Source organism: Pavona decussata, unplaced genomic scaffold (genome assembly GCF_977016875.1).
Source record: "Pavona decussata unplaced genomic scaffold, jaPavDecu1.1 SCAFFOLD_1, whole genome shotgun sequence".
NCBI classification, from domain to species: Eukaryota; Metazoa; Cnidaria; class Anthozoa; order Scleractinia; family Agariciidae; genus Pavona; species Pavona decussata.
Window position 1 is genome coordinate 438,646 of NW_028145425.1, and position 21,930 is coordinate 460,575.

The 21,930-nt window shown below is 36.6% G+C and overlaps 3 protein-coding genes across 4 annotated transcripts in view; 1 reads left to right on the top strand and 2 right to left on the bottom strand.

The window, feature by feature from the left end:
• The window catches only part of LOC146490100 (uncharacterized), a 176,316-nt gene that overhangs the window by 69,956 nt on the left and 84,430 nt on the right, over positions 1 to 21,930 (bottom strand). The gene's annotated exons all lie outside the window — the stretch shown is intronic.
• LOC146490102 (uncharacterized) overlaps positions 1 to 21,930 on the bottom strand; it is a 179,016-nt gene that overhangs the window by 45,533 nt on the left and 111,553 nt on the right. The gene's annotated exons all lie outside the window — the stretch shown is intronic.
• Positions 593 to 10,163, top strand: LOC146490105 (uncharacterized). Of its 2 annotated transcripts, none has more exons than XM_085104594.1 (4): positions 593 to 657; positions 5,871 to 6,063; positions 7,285 to 7,391; positions 9,841 to 10,163. In XM_085104594.1, the coding sequence occupies exons 1-4, from the start codon at positions 619 to 621 to the stop codon at positions 10,069 to 10,071; spliced, it is 570 nt and encodes a 189-aa protein (XP_084960720.1). In that variant the 5' UTR covers positions 593 to 618; the 3' UTR covers positions 10,072 to 10,163. The 2 variants fall into 2 exon arrangements, with proteins under 2 accessions (XP_084960720.1, XP_084960793.1); XM_085104667.1 differs by lacking the exon at positions 593 to 657 and adding an exon at positions 2,293 to 2,697.

Sequence of the window (21,930 nt, forward strand, 5' to 3'; positions counted from 1 at the left end):
GATGTCGAAAAACAAATGTTAAATTTCTAAGGCAGATCATTACGTGAAAATGTCATATCAGCTATAAGATCGCTTTCGAATCGCTTGCTAAGTCATCCTTTGCCAAAAACCGTCATTTACTGAATTCTATAATTATTTTTTACGGCAAGATCATATAAATAGACTCGTTTCTTATTATTTTCTGCTTTTTAAACAATAGGTTAAATTATTGCTTTTTTACTTAGCAACCGGTCAGGCGTGGAGAACGAACGAAACAGCCTTCATAGCTTCAGAGAATTAAAAAATATATATATTTTTTTTTATTGCATGCAATCATTAGCCCTAATTGTGAACAAAAGGTACAGCGTCATTAAAGCTGTGAGATCAAACCATTTTTTTTCCTTATAGCTTTTCTCCTTAGAGCTTGGAAGCTCTAAAAGTTAAAAGTTTCGATTCAGCAGACTGAAACGCCCCCACCTTGAGGAAAACTGTTACATCTTAAAGATGGACAAAGGGAATATCCCTGCAAAGCTGGGACAAGCCTTGAATTTTTAAGGATACTGCTCTTTTAAAAGGCTCCTCCATCAAAACCAAAACTACACCTACAACTGACTGAACTATTGCTTGTCGATAATATCGATGAACATGGAGGGAAAGTCTTTTTACACTTACGTTATGGTAAGTTCTCGCCGCAGGTCGGTGTATCATATTTTTTCTCTTTTTTCTTTTCTTTTTTAATTGGTATGAAGAAAGAGTAACCGCCACTTGTTCGCGTAAAGTCATTACGCAAGTTTGAAAATGAGTTCAGTCGGATCGCAGATTTTTGCTGAAACTTAAAAAACTTTACGAGCCTAACTATAATTTACACGTTTCAATTAATTGGGACGATGTGACCCAATATCAATTTGACACAGATTTATAAAAATCTGTGTCTGCGCTGCAGATTTTTTTAATCACTTGCCGATTTTCACCTTGCCCAATTCACCAACAGAAAAAGAAATCGGCCGACACAGCGGGTAAATTTAGCCCATGTAAGTGAACCTATTAGGACCGATCTTGAATCGGTACGTCTAAATGAACTTTATTACATATAACAATATATATTGTAAGGGGTACCCTCCCTACTGGGCACTATCCATATGGAACATTTTGGATCCGCCGCTGGTATTTCCTCGATATCGATTTACTGAAACAAAGTATCACTGCTATTTAAAGTGCACCTTTGAAAGGCGAAAATACATATTTATATCGATGGAAATGTTAAAATAGTGATTCAGTGTTGTTAACAATTACCCTACGAGTAGACATAAGCTAGTAGTTATTATCTCTTGCTGCGGATGGCTTGGATGGAAATGGATTACAACTTGAAATAATTGGCCAACTTTTTCAAGTTTCTTCCTGTGCCCCGGCTGATTTATATATAAAATAAATTGTTCTTCATTGAAGAAATCACTTAAAATTGTCCTCCTGATACTCTACGAATAATTTCATGTCAGAGAAAAGGCGCTGTGTGGAATATTTAAATAGCTTTGATTAAAATACAGCAAACTCTCCGTGACTGTTCTCCTTGTAGAACAGAAATCACCGATATCTCACAGTTTTGCTAAATTAATCACGGTGAATTTGTTCATGAGTAGTCCTTTGAGCAATCCACTACTAAAGAAAATCACCCGCTGTCCACATCCCGTCTAGTTTTAACTGAATTGTTATTAAGTTAAAACAAGCAAACTAACGGGATTTCGTGTTTGTCAAACACATAGCTGTTGTTTTCCGGGTACGAAACTCACTAAGCATAGCATACGGCGCGGTAATTAGATGTTACGCATTAATTTTAAAAACAAAGTATATTAATGAATCAGAATTGCCGAATCGACAACAATTATTCTCTGCCGTTAGATTTGAAAGTATCTGTAAATTCTCTCATATAATACAGAACAAGTTGCAGTTAATTAAGGAGATAGCATTTGTTTCATTGAAGGAATAAAAGTTCTTTATGCATGACCAAACTCGCGCACAAATGGTATGCAATGCATCTCTGATAAACATCTGAATCAGTGGATGAAATCCTACATTGAAACAAAGCTACTGAGCCTATTTAACTTTCTGTCAATGTTCTGTTGCGTTTTGCTATTTCCCGTGAAATAACATTCGGTGTTTGGTTGTGTAATTTTATTAACTTGGACAACTTCCGGTTCCATGCCCCGGTGACTTATGAAAAAGCACCGTAGACAATACACGATAGTTTGCATGGTAACAGAATCAACTTCAAAAACAAACACGATTACGTAACGCCTTAATCGATTTTCAGTAAAGTCCCGCGTTACAAGAAAATTATTGTACGATAAAATTCCAGTGCAGTAAAAGATGACACTAAGTTGTACAACGCCTGCGTTAAAACGGTGCATCAATATTGACAAACGTTTGTGGAGTGTGGAGAATGCCGAATTAAGGTAAATCCAATTTGCTATCCGTCTTTTTGCATATTAATTTGTTGGTGTTTACCTCTGCACCGTAAAATAACTTGGTGATAATAACAATCGTTGTCTCTTGACGGGATCTTCCCGGCGGTAATAAACATGTATTACATAAGATTCGAGCGATTGTAAAGTTAACTGGAAGATGAATTCATGCTTACTGCGGAAGACTCAAACGCGCAGGCTTCAGGAGCTCAAACAACGAGTTTCATAAACCATGAAGGTGGAAGAAGTTAATATCATGGTAAGTTACTAACATACGACATCAGTTGATATTTTCGCTGGAACCCCCTCCCCCCGAAAAAAAATATATTATTTCAATTCCAAAAGAAATCAAACGAAAATATTTCCGACGGTAAAAACTCATTTTAAGTTTATTTTCAGTTTGCAAATAGAATATCTACAATTTTTCGAATTTATTCTTGGTTTTCACATGACGTCATAAAAAACTGAAATTAATAACTAAACGCAATTTTGGGTTTTTATCTTCATCACATATAAGAAAATCTAAATTTCCATCGGCTTGCTTGTTTTCAGCAGGATAGCATTCTTTATTTTGAAAATAGAGCAGCTTGAATTTTAGATTTTTGCGCAGTGCGTGACAGAAGGATTACAGCTCTAAACATGTCACGTACATGAAAACATCGATTCGCCTCGTGTTTCTTTTTAGGTCTGATCAGCTAACATGTAATAGAAGCGTAAATGTCAATGTGTGAAAGTTCAGCAGAGAGAAGAAAGGCTTTGAAATAGCCAAGGTAAACTCCAGATGTTTTTGCTGGTTTCCGGCCGCCATTTTGGTGCCCATTAGACTGGGCACTAACATGGCGTCCCATACTAGACTCTGTAATTTTCCGTGGTACGTTTTCTCGAATAACTCGATTAGGAGATATCGCACAGCCCTTTGGCTTTCACACGTTGTTTATGTATCACTCTTCTACAACATATCAATTTCTTGACTTTATCTATTGAATGGTTGAGGATTTTATTTTTTCACTTGCGTGACGATGTGTGAGGTGAAAACCACCTATAGTTTATTTTCCAATACAATCTGCCCCTCGATCTTCAGGATTATTGTTAATTTTAATAATTCTCTAACAAGCTAAGAAAAGATTTGTAACACGCGGCACAAACAGGCTATTAAAGTGAACAAACTTTGGTTAAAGCGGCAGGATTCGCGTTAACAGGTTTCAAAATTTAATTAAATCTTCGGGCGCTTCATTTTTCATAAACAACGTCAGTCTTTAAAGGGAATTTATTAGACGTTTATCGTTTCATGCCAAATTGCCGAGCAACGAACTGTTTTCCACCGATTCTCCGGCTTTAAACTGCTTTAAAGGGCTGGTTCCATGTCGTTTACACGGCTACCTCTGTTAGCTTGCTGGGTCATCCCTTTGGTAACGCATAAACATCACGATCTTATCGGTTGATTAATGCGAAAAAAAATGCGTGAAAGTCAAAACCTCCAACGGACGACTTGAGACAAATTCCAGTCGCTACAACAACTTTATTTTTTTATTTTTTTTTTTTTTTTACCAAAGCTTACCTGAAGTAATACAGTAAATATGTTGTCTGCCTTGACAAAATGTTCGGTGCCCTTTAGTCAAACAATGATTATCAAATTAATAAAGTAATAACTGTGTAATCAGATTAAAAAATGTTTAAGGCTGCTTTCACGCACTTGAGATGTTTACACGGTACTGAAAACTCATCCTTTTTCCAACTTGCGATATCCGGTTGCCGAACTGAAGTTAAAATTACACAAGCTTTTATAAATAAATCAATGGACTTGTTTTTGACTGATATAATATGAATATATGAGAAATACATTTGAACTGTGGGTGAAAGCGTAAATAGAAGAAAGACCCTCACAGTCATTTATGTAACTGCAAGAGCTCTCTTGGTAACTGTTAATAAGCATTTGCGAAAAGTAAGCCTGAAAAAAAAAAAACAAAGCCTCATGGAAACCATAAAGTTGTTTATCTCGCGACCTGATGCCCTCGTGATAACCTGTTGAGGTCATCGGTACAACTATCTTAGACAGATTAAAATGAGAAATTAACCATTCCCCCCCCCCCCCCCCCCCAAAGAATCAATGACGAATTTGCACAAAGTAAAACGCGCCATTTTTCCATCATTGAAATAGGGAGGGGCGGGGGAAGGGGTTTTGGGGGAGGGGTGGGGTGGTCTTAATTTTTCATTTGATCTGTCCAAGATTGTAGGTGCCAAGATTGCGTAAAGTCTAATCAATGAGGAGTTAGGGCGGTTCCGACTTAAGGTTTATAGTCGAGATTCCTTGTTAAAAGCGTCCTTCCTTCCCCCGCCATCAGAGTGTTCATATCAAGAGACAAGTCTTTTTCCTCACAAACCAGTATTCAGGCAAGTTATCACTGATATTCCTATTCACTTTGAATATTCTTGTTTTAAATCGAAGCATTCCCTTGTTTTCTGTGCATTTGTGTTGTTCTCGAGTAGTTTAATTTTCTTTTTTGTTGTGTCGTGGCTTTTCGCAAAATGATGCCAACTCGTGTTTTAATCCATTCTTTTATCCAAAAAACTCCTTTTCGCAACTAATTAAGTTGCATAAATAACTGGAAGGGTCTTTCTTCTTTTTGATTGGTCTTAGTTTTGCATCCAAGCAAGTCCATTACGAAAAGGAAAAATGTCTGAAAAATGACATGGAAGGAACCTATAAACAATGGCTTTTAACGGGGAAGAGAAACGCAAAAAAATATTTACCCCGAAAGCTTTTTTTTTTTTTTTTTTATTGAGAAAGAAGAGGACATTTCCAATCGGCATTGCAGTGACATAACTATTAAAACACAAATGTAGTCATGAGTACTAAAAACGTAAATCGGTCTTCTACATGGAACGTCGTAGCTTTTGCAGAAAAATGAGTTCATGTGTACATTTTATATTCATAAGTATCACATTTATGTAACTGGATAAATATACATATTTTTTTAGGTAACACTTAACAAGATTACTCATCAGTCGAACTACAGTGAGACCGCGTTAATACGATTCACTTCAGGTAGCGAAAATGTGGTCGAAATAACTTAACAAGTTGGTCGGATTAACGCTTGTTGAAAATAAGCATACCCCCCCCCCCTTCCATCTTCACCCCGCACCCCCCGCACCACCCTTTCATTTAACGTTTTGTCAAGATATAAAGAGGATTTAGACATTGGTTTGACTACCAATCTCATTTATCATTCGCCACTTAAGAAGATTTACATTTACTTTTACAGAATTTATCCGAAGAATTCAAATACAATTTTATAAACGACAGAAAACTCATACGGATAGTAAGAATTAGACGAATGCTTGTGCACACTCTGGTTCGTGCACAAATGCGATTGACTTATAGTCCAAATAAAAACGTCCTTTGCTGATTTATCTGCTCTTTCTCGTTTGCAGGTTGGAGTGATTTTACACGTCGTGTTGGCGAAAGCTAATGGAATCCCTTCACGGTGCAACATCACAGTGACGGGCAACAACAACATAATGAGCATAAAATCGCTAAAGGCGGGAAAATATCTCAAAGCGGAGTTGAAGCCGGATGGCGTGAGAACTCTGTCATTTACAGGAAATGAAACCGATTGCGGCACATGTAAGTTGACTTCTCAGCGCTTACATTTGGCAAGCATTTGTTTATAATAGTTATGCTAGTAATAATCAGTTCGATGTCACCAGGCTCTCTCTCTCCTTTGATAAGTAGGTGATAATTTCATTCGCACCTGCAAAATCTGAAGGGGATACCAGTTTAGCGTCCCAAGATCCATTCAATCTCGACTCCAATCTGTATTAGGAGTGTGTTCTTTCTACGCTGAACGCAATAACTAATAGTAATCAGAGATTATGAAGACGCGTTTGAAGGTGTTTTTCTTTGTGCGGGAGGGGATGGGGAAGGGACACATGCCCCCTCTATTTTTGACGGGAATCTTCCCATGACAAAAGCAATAGAGACGAAAAGAAATTCCGAGTGCTCCTAGCAGGAGTTGAACCTAAGACCTTCCGATTACTAGTTCGGATGCTCTTAACCACTAAGCTACAGGACACTCGTGGAAGCTAAGGCCATTAAACTAGGTTCATGGGACAAACATCCTGCATACTGCTAGGAGCACTCGGGATTTCTTTTTTCGAGACTGCCTGTGTCATTACTGAACAATACATCATTCTCATTTGTTCACAAGGCTTAAAATATTACATCACATCTCCTTTCAATGCGCATATACCAGCCACTTAATGACATTCCAATCCTAGCAGTAAGCAGGATGTTTGTCCCATGAACCTAGTTTAATGGCCTTAGCTTCCACGAGTCTTCTGTAGCTCAGTGGTAGAGTATCCATACTAGTTATCGGAAGTTCTTAAGTTCGACTCCTGATAACAGCACTCGGATTTCTTTTTCCGAGATTGCCTGTGTCATTACTAAATAATACATCATCATTTTATTTCATCATTTTAATAATACATCATTTTATTTCAAATTGTAGATTTATTATCTCTGCAAAATGCATGGCTACCGCCAATTTTCTTTATGGATACCAAGAGCGCTTGATAAGTTCTCCTTTCTCTTCTTTCCTCGTGTCGTGTTATTGCCGAATGAAACTTGATACATGTGAACGACTTTGACCCTCATCGCGATAACTCGTTCATTGCGCATGCGAGCATTCACGAGCTAAAAACCACTTGCTACCAAACGACGTTTAAGTCTCGTTTACACCCACAATGCCGCCACGCATACATCCATGTCACATCCCATACATCCATGCCACCCTATTAATCAGCGGGTTATTCTCTCGTGTTAACTTATGTAAACCTTTTTCTGTAGTTTTTGTGCAAACCAAGATTCGGCGCGACACTTTGAACTACACATTCAGCCTCCCCGGAATGCCAGACGTCTGTCTAGCTGTGTCGAAGAGAAAGTTGGTTCTGGAGGTAGGTTTAAACCTCTGAAGTGTTATCGAGTTTTCCCTCCTTCGAACTGAATTCTCATGATCTGAACATAAGAAGAGCTAGGTTGCTTTTAAACTGAAAATATGTCAGTAGCAACTTTTCGATCGAGGCTCACAAGGTCTTAGCTTAACAAATTAGCCATAGCTGGTAGTCTATGACCTCGTTGCAGATCCGTTAAACTAGACAAGCACTCGCTAATAATCAGTACAAATGCGGGGACATAATTTGACAAAAACAGACAACAAAATAGACAAAATAAAACAATAATAAATAGAACACCATGCAACACCATGCATGGGACCCAACAACAACAACAACAACAACAACAACAACAACAGCAACAACATCAACTTTATTGAATAAATCATGAAATTACATACAAGAACTTGAGAACCCGCAGGTAGCCATCAAGCTATTCGAGGTGACAGCTGAGAAGAAAAAACAAAGAATAAATGAAAAAGGATTGATCCTAAGACTCCTAGACGCACGCTAAGCGGGATGTGAATCTTTAAAAGTCGGTATTGGAGAGTACATGGGATCAGGGCGGATAGATGTTGGGCGGTAAAACGAGCGGTCCGCTCTTCGTGCGATGTGTGATGCGCAGTAGGACTGGCACGAGCGCTCTTTCCGCGCTTCCGGTTTGTGTAATGGCGAAAGTTCCTTTCGACAAACCGGAAATCTAGGTTTCTTCCCTTAATTTTCAGGTCCTGGTGTAGCCTGTCCAAAACGTTTTTGAACACTTTTGGCTACAGACAAGAGAAGTAAATAAATTGACCATTTCCATGGTAAAAAAACATAAATAAATAAATAAATAAATAACCGACTAGTCTGCATAAGTACAAAGAATCCACAGTACATGACAAAGTTTCCGGTTTTTATATTATTTGATCATTTTTATTTGTCTGCCTGTATTTTATACCCCTCTCTCCTTCCGTTCTTAAAAAAGGAACATTATGAAATCAAATACTTATTTGATAATAAAAAAAAAGTTTGAAATCTTCAGAATCTTGAAAATAAGGATTTCTAAGAACTCTGCATCCTGCAGGTTAACAATTGGAAAGATTTTCATCCGCACCGCCCTCAACATTAATAATTATACATGAACCACTGCCATACTAGTCCTCTTTCAAAAACAGCAAGCGTGAATAGAGCTTGAGCCGCAAAATGTATATATGATTAAAAATATGGGGCCGTGCGGAAATCTTGCCTTTTAATTTACTGACTTTTTTTTCTGGAGAAAAGCAAATGTTATGTTTTACAAATACTGTATATGAACGAAAGAATTAGACAGATAATAAAGATAAAATTCAATCAGCAACCGATGTAAAAAAAAAAAAAAAAAAGAAAAAAGAAGGTAGATCTATCCGGTTCAACTCTTTTCAAATATCGCAGCAAATGACTCTTCCACATTCGAGAGGCTATATATCTGCTGCTATCTGCCAACCTACTAAAAGATTATCTAAAGATGGTAGCGATGATGCATTGACTTTCGTGAATGAAATATATTTTTGGCACTAACTGAAAATTCTGAAGAAGTTTTACTCTAATCCAAATCAAGACCCTAGCCTTGCCGTTTTGTTCAGCACTCGCCGCCATTTTAATTTAGCTTTTAATTCGAGCCCAGTCCACTGCATCGCACCTTTTTTCTCGGACCCGCTCGTTTCACCACCCGACATCTATCCGCCCTACGTGGGATGAATCATGATCAGCCGGCTGCCGGGACGGCCGGTGTGACGTCACAAGAGTAATTAGACTGTAGAGCTTCCTTTCACAATTGCTTAAACCAAGTATTAGGTTAAAGAATATCATTTTTTTCCCCAATCTATTCTAGTTTGCAAGAAGTAGGGAACGAGAGAAAGCAGAAATGTGAACAAATAATGATGGCGTTCCCTTGATTTACAAGATGCTTACTCTAACGCAGGCAAAACTTATTCTTTGATTTATTTGCCAATTTAGGCTAAAAAAAACACACACACACAAAACATATGTTATACTCATTTTAATAGACCATTTCCGATATATTAAAATTATAGCTTGGCTACGAGGCTTGGGGGAATAAAACAAAAGAAATTTCATTTAGGTTCAGAGGTGAACAATTAATTTCTTTTGTTTTATTTCCCCAAACCTCGTAGCCAAGCTAAAATTTCAATATACCGGTCTATTCACAACCGGTTTCAAAATAAATAAATAAATAAAAGAATTCGAAACTTTGGTTTACAGTACCTAGAAGTTTTGAAGCAGTACAACATTTTGCATCCAAGTAAAAACACAAATAAAATGCGAATCTCGTGGTGTTGAAAGTAGGGAGAAGCGGCGTAGGAGAAGAAGAAACGTTGTCCCTTTGAACGTGCGTCTTTGTGTTCGATCAAGATGGACCCTTCATCTACTGCCTTTTAAAGTTATTGAGTACCTTCTTATTTCTGATTTACAGCCATCATGTAATCCATCTGAGAGAAAGTTCCTCTTTACATCTAAGCGAGTCTACCTGTCCGAAAACTCGCCAGCCAAGCCCGAGATGTATCATATATTAATATCACTGAGGAGGAACGGTACCGTAGTAAAAAGCAGCAAGACTGGAAAGATCTCCCTTGTTCGATACAATCGATACAATTGGAAAGACTGCGGGGCCTGGGTTAAACGTGAAGAAAGACCTTCTTCTTAATCTGAATGGAGGAATATTTCTCTTTACGCCTAGTTCAACATGACGGCCGACTTAATTAACGTTTTAACTAAAAACGAGAGAAAACAACTGATTACGCCAAAATAATAATAATAATAATAATAATAATAATAATAATAATAATAATTGTTATTATTATTATTATTATTATTATTATTATTGTTATTATTATTATTATTATTATTATTATTATTATTATTGTTATTATTATAAAAATATAGTGCGTAAGTTGAAAGTCTCAAAGACATTTTGCCATTGCCTCTAAAGATGCACTCTGAACTGTTTGAATTACGAACACGATTCAGCGACCAATTTTTAAAGTACGCGGTAGTCTGTGGTGCTAAAATGATAAAAGCAACAACTACTAGTTTCTGATTTAATGCACCAAATTGTAGGCAAAATATCCAAAGAATCAATCAATCTTAGAATAATAAAATAGAACTATCAACTGACCTGGAAAAGGAAAGGGTAATTCAGCTAATTAAGGAAGATAAAAATGGCCTTCGTCTTGAATTAGGCGTTATTCCTGGCATTTAAGGTTGTAACCCAGCGAAACAGCCTTTTGTACAAGAGTGACAGGTGATGTTATGACCTTCTCTCATACTAAAACGTATCACGTGTGCATGTTTGAAAGCTTGAACGTTTGAAGATTCTCGTACTGACACTGAATTAAGAAAATACTATAATAGAATGAGTTCCGGCGGCCATATTGGAGGAGCAAAACAATAGAATGGTTTCCTCGATCTGGGAAATATATATATTTTTTGCAAAATATATTTTATTGTTTAGCTCCTCCAACATGGCTGCCGTGAACACACTCTAATGCTCCCTCCAGAAACCACGGAGAGACTCTACAAGTGAGGGATGATTATGGGATCGGTTGGGTAGACGAATGGACATTATGTACGTCGATGAATAAGTACATTTTCTGGCAGTCCGTTGTAAAGGATAAACTCTTTTAGGTAAAAACTATTTAACAAGAGATACACGACCCCGAAAAAATTCCGAACAATGAATTATTCGTCACCACAATTCAAACGATCCCACAATCCCTTACTCGTACCGGTCCTCTCACAATTCCTGGAGTGTGGAATTAATGTTCATCGTTCTTTCAAATTTGACACTGGAACGAACGAGATAAAACATTTCTGTTTAGAACTGAACGTATTACGCACAAAGTGATGGAACACGTTTTATCAGTTCATCAGGGCTTCGTACATTTATCAGTTCATTTGTTTTATTTTTTGGCTTATCTTCAGTAAAGTGAAAGGTTTGTGCGATGTGGCAACCGCTTCACATTTTAGGAGGCATTACATTTGAAATATCATAGAAACAAAAGGGTTTTGCAAAAGTTCAGGCTTTCAAATTTTATGCGAAACTCAAAACATCAAAACTTAAATGTGGATCGTTTTGATGAACTGAGTTTCTTTGTCTTTATGGAATAATATATTGATTATTGTAAATCAAAGCCTAATTTAAACGTACTTTTATTTTTAAAAAGTAACATTGATGTACGGGCTTTGCTATTTACAAGTCAGCATATTTGACAAGTCAGACTTGATAAATGAAGGCGGTATTAACACGCTTAGTATTTTAAATGATGTAAATTTAATCTAACGTCCCTGCCCCGTCCCGTATATAGAGATAAAACATTTTTGTAATTAAGATTTGTTTCAAAGAAATAAAATCGAGTTTAATTTGTTCTCGTTTCATGTCTTTTATGTCTTACTGCCGTAGCTCATTTAATAATAATAATAATAATAATAATAATAATAATAATAATAATAATAATAATAATAATAATAAATAATGAAACAACTTTATTATTTACAAGAATAAAATCTACTAGATACAGTTTCAATTCTATTAAAACCTCACAGTGATTTTACAGTTTGCTGTCATAAAATTGTAAAATATCAACATCTCATATATAAAAGCTAATTCATATGGGTTTGGTTAAGAAGATAAAAGAACAATTTCCACTGATGTAATAAAAATATATATACTCTCATAATAAAATATTCTAAATAACTGTCACAGTGTTTCCAATCATACACTAAAAATAGTTCAGACTGACCAAAAAAAGTCACTACTTAAATTCTGGCTTGCGCACTTTCCGATGTAATGTCAATGTCAGACATATTGGCTACTCTTCTCTTTCTCCTGGTTCCTCTGAGACACAGCAAGCTCAAGCAGTTTAAGGCCTGGGTTTGAAAGGTGTTCAGAAATTATGAATGATCCCTTATATCTTCGGTTTGTCTGCCTAGAACAGGATGAAATTTTCCCTGAATATGAAACTTGATGTTTTCTTTTGCCTTAACGTATAATTTTGATCACGTGACATATCACGTGACCAAAAAATGAGAATTTCGTAAATCGGCGATATGGCGGCGAATTTTCTTTATAAAGATAACTGAATTAGTGTTTCCGAAGCAGATTTTAAATATTTAACTTTCTACGTTTGGAATGACTGTCCTTAAGTTTTTAAATTGCAGCAATTAACGATCAAAGGTTGAATTGTGGACTAAAAAATGACCTTTGCCCTGATAATTTTTTTCTGGAGAACAATGGACGATCATTCCAAACGTGAAGCGATGGAGATATTTAATCTTTATTAGAAACGCGTTTTTATTTGATGTTATTTCTAAAAACCGTCGCCTACCTGTCAAATCTTTGCTATTTTCACAAAAATGATCACGTGACATGTCACGTGATCTATAGCACTAGTTATTATGCTTAGAAATTTTCAGAATGATGACATCTTTTTATCTTCCAAATGTCAGTTCAGTGCCATTGAATTTGTTAAAGTTATCTAGAATAAACCATTTTTCCTCTTAAAAGCCCTCGACCCAGGCCTTAAACTGCTTGAGAGGCTGATCGTAGAATGGCAAAGGATACCTTCGCCCTTATCCAAGAAATGGTTGTAGCGTAGTCATCTCCTTTCTTTAATGCAAGTAGCTCTGCAAGGCGGCTATGGAATCTCTTATATTCATCGGCCATTCCACCTGTGCTTGTAAGAACTAGTGAGTGAATGACTCTTGCTCCACTTCCAAAACCCGCCTACTGTATAGCCTCTTCTTATAATAATAATAATAATAATAATAATAATAATAATAATAATAATAATAATAATGTTTAATCACCACATTCTCGCATTAAAAATGAATTACTGACAATGTATTTACAAATTTCTAGAAACTTACAAAAAACTCGTTGGGACTGGAGTTTACAACATAGTAATTAGAAATAGTAAAACCTAGTAAAATTACAAAAATATGGATCAGAAAGGCCGAAAAAATCATACTAAACCTATGAAAAAATCGTAACATAACAATACTTACATTCAGCTTTTAGAAGATATTACGTTTGCTATTGGGATGGTACTAGGGAAAAAGCTTCGCTTAAAACGCTCAGTTCTACATTTAAAAGACTTCCAAGAGTTAGAGTTTCTAAGAGAATAGTTATGGATAGGTCTAATCGGGTAAGATGTTTTGACTAAGGCCTGCCTTGTGATTTGATCAAAAGTTCTGATACAGAGTTCGTTGCGCCTGCCCTCAAGTCTAGCGAGATCAACAAGTTGTAAGGCTTCCTGGTATGAAGATGGGGGGTATATTATCCTTAAAGCATACATTTGGACCCGCCCTATTTCACTAGACAGATAGGCAGGAAAGGCGTTATACCAACAATGCAACAATACTCTAGGACGGAGCGTACGAGAGCAACGTAGATAGCAACAAGATCAGCAGTAATGACGCCACCTCTACGTAGAAAATGGATAATGTGCAGACGCGCTTGGATGCCTTGGATACAATCATACTTATCTGCTCATTCCACTTCAGATTGTCCTGGATAACCAAACCAAGAACCTTGTACGAGCGACTGGATAAATAGATAAATGGATAAATGTACCTTTCACAGTAATACTGAGTAAAAGGAGGGTCTCAATGGGGTTAACAGTCAGCCGTCATGCAGCCTAACATTTAAGGTGGTCGGACACATTTTTTTAGTGTACAGGTGTTAGAAGACGTTATTTGGAAACTATGTACTTCAGGACGCCCAAAATTGGTATGGTGTAAGACTAACTAAGAAGGAATGTATTTTCGTACGTCTCGTTGAGCTAAGTACCGTTTCCATGGCAACGCATCGAACAATTAAACGTCGAAAAATAGTAGGTTTCCTTTATTTTTTGAAAATGTACTCATTAGATTTTTTCCATTTTTCGTACCCAGAAAAACTCACAAAATACTGGCACAGTTGCACTACTAAAGAAATAAAAAACGCGAAGAGTGCATTGTTGAGTTATATAAGAACGCGAGAATTTTTAAAAACACGAGAGAAGTGCAGAGAGGCACGAGCCGTAGGCGAGTGCCTCTCTGTACTTCTTGAGTGTTCTTAAAAATTCCCAAGTGCTTTTATAACTCAACAATGCACGAGGAACAAGTTTTTTTGGTAAAATAAAAACAATCGCAACTCCTCCGACAAGTGCCAATTATAATGAATCAATATCAAGTTTCTCCTTGAACGAGATAAGGCGCAATTTAATAGCGCGCTCTTGCCGATCACGACACGATCACGGCAGGGCACGCGACAGCGCAATCAAGTAAAATGTCAAACTGTTTTAGTTTTTCGTCTCGTCGTAAGCAAGTTCAAGAAGTTAACTCCAAGTCAAGTTTGAGTTTTAAGGTGTTGAGAGACAAGTTGAAGTTAATATATACATTTAGCCAAGCCTAAAAGCGGAGCTCCAATTTTTTTGCTAGCATTTATAGAAATCTCGGCTTATCGTATGGACGTAGTTCCTCATCGATCCTTTCTAAAGTTATATATATTTTTAATGCATATGCAGCAAACTCCCCATCAACAATGTAATACCAGGAGCCCATGATCATCGGCTCCTGATTTGTTGTAACAGAGGGCATTTCTTCTTAATTTTCCTTTCATCTAGCAAGGGTTGGTGATTGGTTGATCTTTGCGCTTGTACCCCAATCTCGGCCTCTGAGAGCCCACGCGCGTTTTTGAATGTTATCTATAGCTAGTCTCCTTCGCAGCCGTTATTAGGGTCGTCACGCAACGATCCTCCTAACGGAGCGTAGCGTGACGACACTCATAACGGCTTCGAAGGAGCCTATGTTATCTAAGGTCTTCTGATTCCTGATCCTAGACTCCTAGTACCCAGATCCATCATTTAAAAAAAAATGGCGGCAATCTCGTTCTCCGAGCCCGCATTACCCTTATCCAGCGGAACGGGTGCTGGATATGATAGGTACTTCATATATGGTAACCATTAATAATTACCATATATGAAGTACTTACCTGAGAACGAGCAAAGAGAAGAATTTTACTTTGCTTCGTTCTAGAGATTTGGATAAAACAGGATAAAAATTGCAGTGTTCAGATATCTTCCTGTATTAGGATGGTGGATAAAAAAAGAAAGGATCTTTATAATTTTTGCATAAGTTTTCAGGTTTGGAAGCGATCGAATTTTTCCTACGCCTCGTCTTATTTTTCCTGCGCGACTGTGTGGAAATGTTCCCCTTTTACAGCAGATTTGAAGAAAAACTTTTAGTGTGATAAATGTCAAAACTAGAAGGGGTTTTGTTGTGTCGATGGAAGGCGAAAGCTCCGACAGCTCTGTCAATTAAGGAGGTAAGATAACTTCAAATATTTATATATGCATAGACACCTTTAAACTGTTCGTAGTGTTTTTTTTTTTTTTTTTTTCTGACGAGGGAGCAATTTTCTAAAGGAAATCTTTAATCAAGATAATATTAAAATTGCAAGCTAATACGGACAATAGTAGGCCAGTGTTGTTATATCAACTCATGTGGTTTACTAATACTAGGAGATCGTTGCAAACTAGTACACCGTAGAACAATTGAATTTTAACGAGTCATTATAAGTTATACTAGGGATTTACAAAATATTTAAAATTTCATCTTTTTCTCGTCAATTGAGTGATTTTTTTTTATGTTTAGGTTCTGTTTGAGGGAGATGCACATTGGAGATGTTTGCTTACAGGAGAGATATTTCTTCAAGTCAAATTAGCTTTGTGCCATTTTTATATTTTCTAACTGCACTTGTAGCTCATTAATTCAATAAATTAGATTGAAAAGCTCATTTTTAAAAATTTATTCCTAGGTTGATAGCTATTCTTGTACACTTAAAGTTGTTTATTTTGGTTTTTGGATAAACTCAAACTAAGTGCTCAGTTCCATGCAACTGATATTGATTTACAAGAGAGTCAAGATGTCTTTCTTGCTCTTAACTTAATCTAAGAATGCAGCATATAATTTTTCCCATTTGTTTCGGTAGGGATAGGAAGACATGAACCTTTCATAACTTCCTGTCAATCACATTAGTTCCTTTGTTTTGAGAGTGCAAAGTGATACTGTTTTGTTCGGAGAAACCATTGCAGTAATTGGCTGCCTCTTATTCTTGATATTGTAAAGTCAAAGCAACAATTACTTGTGAATGCCTTTTGCTACTTTGTATATATCGAAACTAGTAATTATCGAAACTGGATCAGAGAGTACGTTTGATGACCTTGATCCTAGCGTAGGTTCTCTCCTTTGCCAATTTGGTGATGATGTCATCTGCTCCTGCAAAAATTTATCTACTGGGGGTGCCAGATATACTTCCCAATATCCTTTCATTCATGCAGTCAACTTTGGTTCTCCCATACAATCTCAACTCCAATCTGTGAAAGGAGTGCGTTCTTTCTATGTTGAATGCAATAAATGTCATAAGTCTAATTATTCAACGGAAAAAAAAATTCAGTCCCTTGTCATTTGTACCTGGTTTTGAATTAAGTTAGTAAATTGTTTGACATAGAATCGAATAACAATTGTGTACAAATCCTCAACTGTCCTTGTCAAAATCTTTACCAAAAAAATCCATCAGGCAGTTATGGGAGCCGGTTATCCCCAGCAGTTTTTCTACACTTTGCTACATGAGAGTTAACTTGGAGTAAAGTTGGAAATAACACAACAATTAAGGGATAATGAAATTTTGTGCTGTGCAGTACTGACTATACAACTGAGAAATCAGAGAATTATCCTTGGAGTGTAAATTTCTGTTTGGGAAGGAAACCACTTAAATTTTGGATTACCCTAGTGAAGAGATTAATTTTGGTCCATCAGTGATCAACAAAATCCTGGGGTCATAGGTTTTAATCCTGCCAAGGTCAAAGAGTTTTTCTTTACCTTTCATGGACCACATTTCCTAACTGAGGTAATACTGAAAAGAAAACTAAGCAGTTTCCTTCCACCACAAAAATGTACACTGCAGGTTTTATTCTCTGGTTTCTCAATTAAGGAACAGGCCTTGCTCCAACTCATTAACCTTTTGTCCTTACAAGGAAAATCCCAATTTAAGAAGTCATTAGACTGGTAAACACTACACTCCTGCAGCCTCATCACTCCAGTTTATGGATAGCACCTCATCTGAGAAGTCCCATTCATTTTTACACAGCAAAATACCAACCATGTATCATTAATTTTAATAAGCATTTTCTAAAAAATATTCCTTACTTTAATTTTCATCATCCTGTTTTTCCAAGAGAAAAAAATAGAAGGAACAAGAGTGCCTAAAGAGAGTTGATGTATAGCAATAGTCCTCTTCTGAATTCACAAAATGATGTACAACATTATACTTTGCTTGAAATATTGCAAATTAAAAGCATTTTATCACTTTTTTCTCCAAAACAATCAGTGGATTAAACTATTTCTATATAAATAAAGATTTTACATATACCCTGTACAGAATGGAAAAGGAAAATAATATTATTTAGTGTTTTTCCTTATGTTACTGAAAAAGTTATACCAGACTATGTGATCAGGTGTAGAAAACTGTAGCACTGGTTACTGATGTCACAAAACCCATGAAAAGTAACAGTTATTATTGGATAATCAAAACAAAGTAAAAGAAAACAATTTACTTGGCATGTTAACATTTTCATAATAATGTTATGTGGCAATCACTGCAGTGGAAGTACCAATTTTTTTTAACTTCCTAGGGAAAATAAATTTTGTTCAAAAAATAGGGGGCAAAAAACTGACTGAAGCAAATCCAAGAGAATTAACAACTATCTGTTCAAAGAATTGGGAGTGCTGAAAAACATTGAGAGTTCAAATAACTGAGATTGCACTGTAAAAATAAATAACTGTACATATTTCATAATTCATTACCCACTACCAAGTTTTAAATTTTTCTTTCAATTAAAAGAGTGTGGCTGATAAGAAGTTTCACCTTTTCTCTGTTAAATCACAGTTATCAAAAGGGTCTGGTTGCATTAAACATGGCCTGAATATCAGTCTCGAATCTCTCTAGATGATTGGTGAGAGATGGGAAACAGCTGATATTCAGGCTTTGTAAAAAATATATATATAACTAAAGGTAAGGCGAGGTTTTGTCTGACAGTGCAACAAACTCAACCGGGGCCACCGATAAGACCGACACTTTGAAATTTAAAGAAATGTTCTCGTTTTTGATTGGTTTACCAACTAACAAAGCCAGACTCCTTTGTTGTGAACGTGACCTGTGATTGGCTGATCAATGATGGGTGGCCCCACAGAAGAATGGATAATTTACAAGTTTATGAATTGCCTCAACAAGAACTTCCATTAACAAAGTGATTCATGAGCCATACTGTGTTTTCATCACATCTGTCATGATCTGTGATGATAAATAAAAAACTTACAACTGTACATCAGTTATTTTTTGCTACAGCTATTAAAACACAACATCTAAACCCACTAGTAAAGGTTACAGCCTCTGTGCATGGCTTTTGTGCCCAGGCAGTGGCAAATCTTAAAACACTCCTGAGTTAAGGTTCATAATTTATGCAGATGGGGGCCTATGATGATTTTTAAATTTTTCCCTAAGTTCACGTTTTGGATAATGCTATTGTTTGATGAGGTCAGGTTCTGAGAAGCTGAATTGTCCAGAATTTGCAAGTCTGATTACCGCATCAGGATTCATCGAGCACACGAAAGCAGTGGCTGGGGGAAAGCTGGCTGGAAAGGACTTATCCTGTAGTTCAGTGGCTGAGATGCCATTTCTGATGGCAGTTCTAGATCTATAAAATGGAATGTTTTCAGATTTCATGACAAATTGGACAAAGAAATTTAGAAGACGACTGTGACTAGCTCACTATGAAATTAGGAAGATAAAGAATGGAAAGAAATGAACAAAGTTATCAAGGTCTAAGCACTTTTCTTTTCTGTTTAGGGCTAAGCACTGATTATACAGACGGTTAGCTTTAATTTGTTGTTATGGCAGCCACTGCATTAAAGGACTTCCATAGATTCAACGTTCGGTATTCTGCAAAATACCCCGGACGCTTGAAAATTAAACCTTAACTCTACTCGGCCTCATGCAAATTAAAATACTATCTGCTATACAACAAGGTACATTAAGGTAGTAAGGTATCCTCTTGAAACCCATAAACCCATTTCAGCAGAACTGACATTCTAAGCTACATGGATGTGAGTGGGGGGTACAAATTAAAATATCAAAATATTATGTACACTGTAGGTAAATATTCAGGACGGGATTGGCTATTTATCGAGTTTTGATAGTTTTCTTCACGCTCAAAGTATTTCTTTTGTTGTTATTATTCTTTTTAGTTTTAAAGATGATCGAGGCGAACTGTCACTGTCTTAGGCAAATGTTGTTTATCAACAAAAAGCCGTACATAAACCTGAGAGAAAAAGACTACAATAACCATGAAACAGACTTAAAATATACATGTACCTGGAGTAATAAATGAAAAAAAAAACTGTGATAATTCAAAACAATCAGAACAGAGATAAACCAAACGACGATCTTTAAAAATTTGTACAAACAAGCGAACAAATTTTGCGTACGCTTGATGTTATGATGAAAATGAGGTCACACTATTACATTCGCTTTCAACGTTTTTTGAAAAGAAATATCCTATCAAGATTGTCAGAAATAAATGCAAAAATTAGAAATATGTGCGAGAAAAACTTGTCAGTACTTAGCTTATGCTAGCGTAAACTCGATAAAGTGTTACGAGACGTCTGTTTCACTGACTAAAAATTATACCTGAGAACCAAATTTTCTTACATGAAGCAAAAAGGAATGAGATTAGAAAATAAACTTCCAAGGGAAATAACGAACATGGACCGAAAAAATGAGCTCGAGAGACTTTTCCGAAGTTAGCAGTAGCTTAAGTTAAACAAGTTGCAGTGTAAACACTGCAAAAAAATATCTTGCAAAAGTCAGCAAAGTTTTGTCAACTCGCCTCTTTGGAAATAACCAGTCCTTTTATTCCATTGCTGATTTTTTCGTTCGTTTTACAACGTTAAGTGAGCAAAAAGTTTCACTTCAAGAGGAAAAATCCAACGTTTCTTTGCGGATCGATCAGAATAAAATGATTTCTGTTTCAGATCCGCTGTTTATGATGTGCCGCCTCTAAAAGAGTCCTTTTTCCGCCGCTATTCGCCTTGCTCTTTTTCCCGCTGTTGGAAGGCAAAATTAGACCAGATTAGAAAATAAAATGCCAAGGGATTGGAATAATGAACAGAAACCGAAAAAAATGGGCTCAAAGGACCACTCTGAACTTAGCAGTATTAACTGCGTGTCAACACTGCAAGAAATCAATTTATTGCAAAACAGCCGCAAACCAGCAAAGTTTTGTCTACAAAATCACATGAATATACATGTACTGCCAAAAGACTGCTCTGAGTTTAGCAATATTAAGCTTAAGGTTAAATTAAACGGCGTGTCAACACTGCAAGAAAACAAGATCGTGCACGATAGCAATCCAGCAAAGTTTTGTCAACAAAATCACATGAATATGCTCACCTCTTCTCAGAATAACCAGTCCTTTTATTCCATTTCCAACCTTTTTTAGTTCCTTTTACAACGTTAAGTGAGCGAAACGTTTCACTTCAAGAGGAAAAATCCAACGTTTTGTCGCGCCGGATCGGAGTAAAATGATTTCACTTCAAGATTCTGATGATGTGATGGCCAATTTGTTTCTCTCGCCGCTAGTCGTATTGCTCTTTCTCCCTCCGTTGGTCACAAAAATTGACCTTGTATTGTGTCAAATTATCATTATTATTTTTTTTTCTAAAACGCAGTTGGTGATGCAACTTCCCGCCGTAAAAAAGCGGGCTGCAGCACAGGGTTTAAGTGTCTCATTTAAAGGTTGCATACATGGAGTAGCGAATGTATGTACGGTCGGTCGGTCGGACGGAAGTGACGTCATAACCAAACCAAAATTTCTCGCACTGATGGGTTTACCAAAATCTCTAAGCTATGGGGCTCCGCTCGCGCGCGCCTTGCGGCGCGCTCGGGAGCTCCGCTAATAAAAAGTCTGGAAACATCAGTACAAGAGACTGTTGTTTGCAAATCGCTGGAGTGACAGCGCATTCTGTCTCTGAATTTCTCAGACTTTTCACAGGCAAAAAATCTTACGTGTGCTCAGTGCATATGTACAATTATAATGCACGCACCATACGTATGCTTCGTGCATTGTGGAGTTATACAGAACTCAGTTTGACCAATCACACTGCTTGCTTGACCCTGGCTATTTAATTTTATAATTTCATGTAATTTTAACAGAGAGATCTCTTGTAAATATTGATTTTGGATTTTAATGTTTTGTGAAGATAGCCTCTGTTAGATTTACGTTTCTCTTTGTAGGCGTGTTACGCTTTTAGGGAACTATTTCCATGCCAAATGTCACGAAATTCTAATGAGCGGTTCCTTAGAAAACAGTTCATTTCCACGAAAACAACCAGTCACAATTTTTTAGTCAAATGCGCATGCGTGGATTTAATTGGGAGTCATGGCAAAGACAATCTTGTCCCCAGA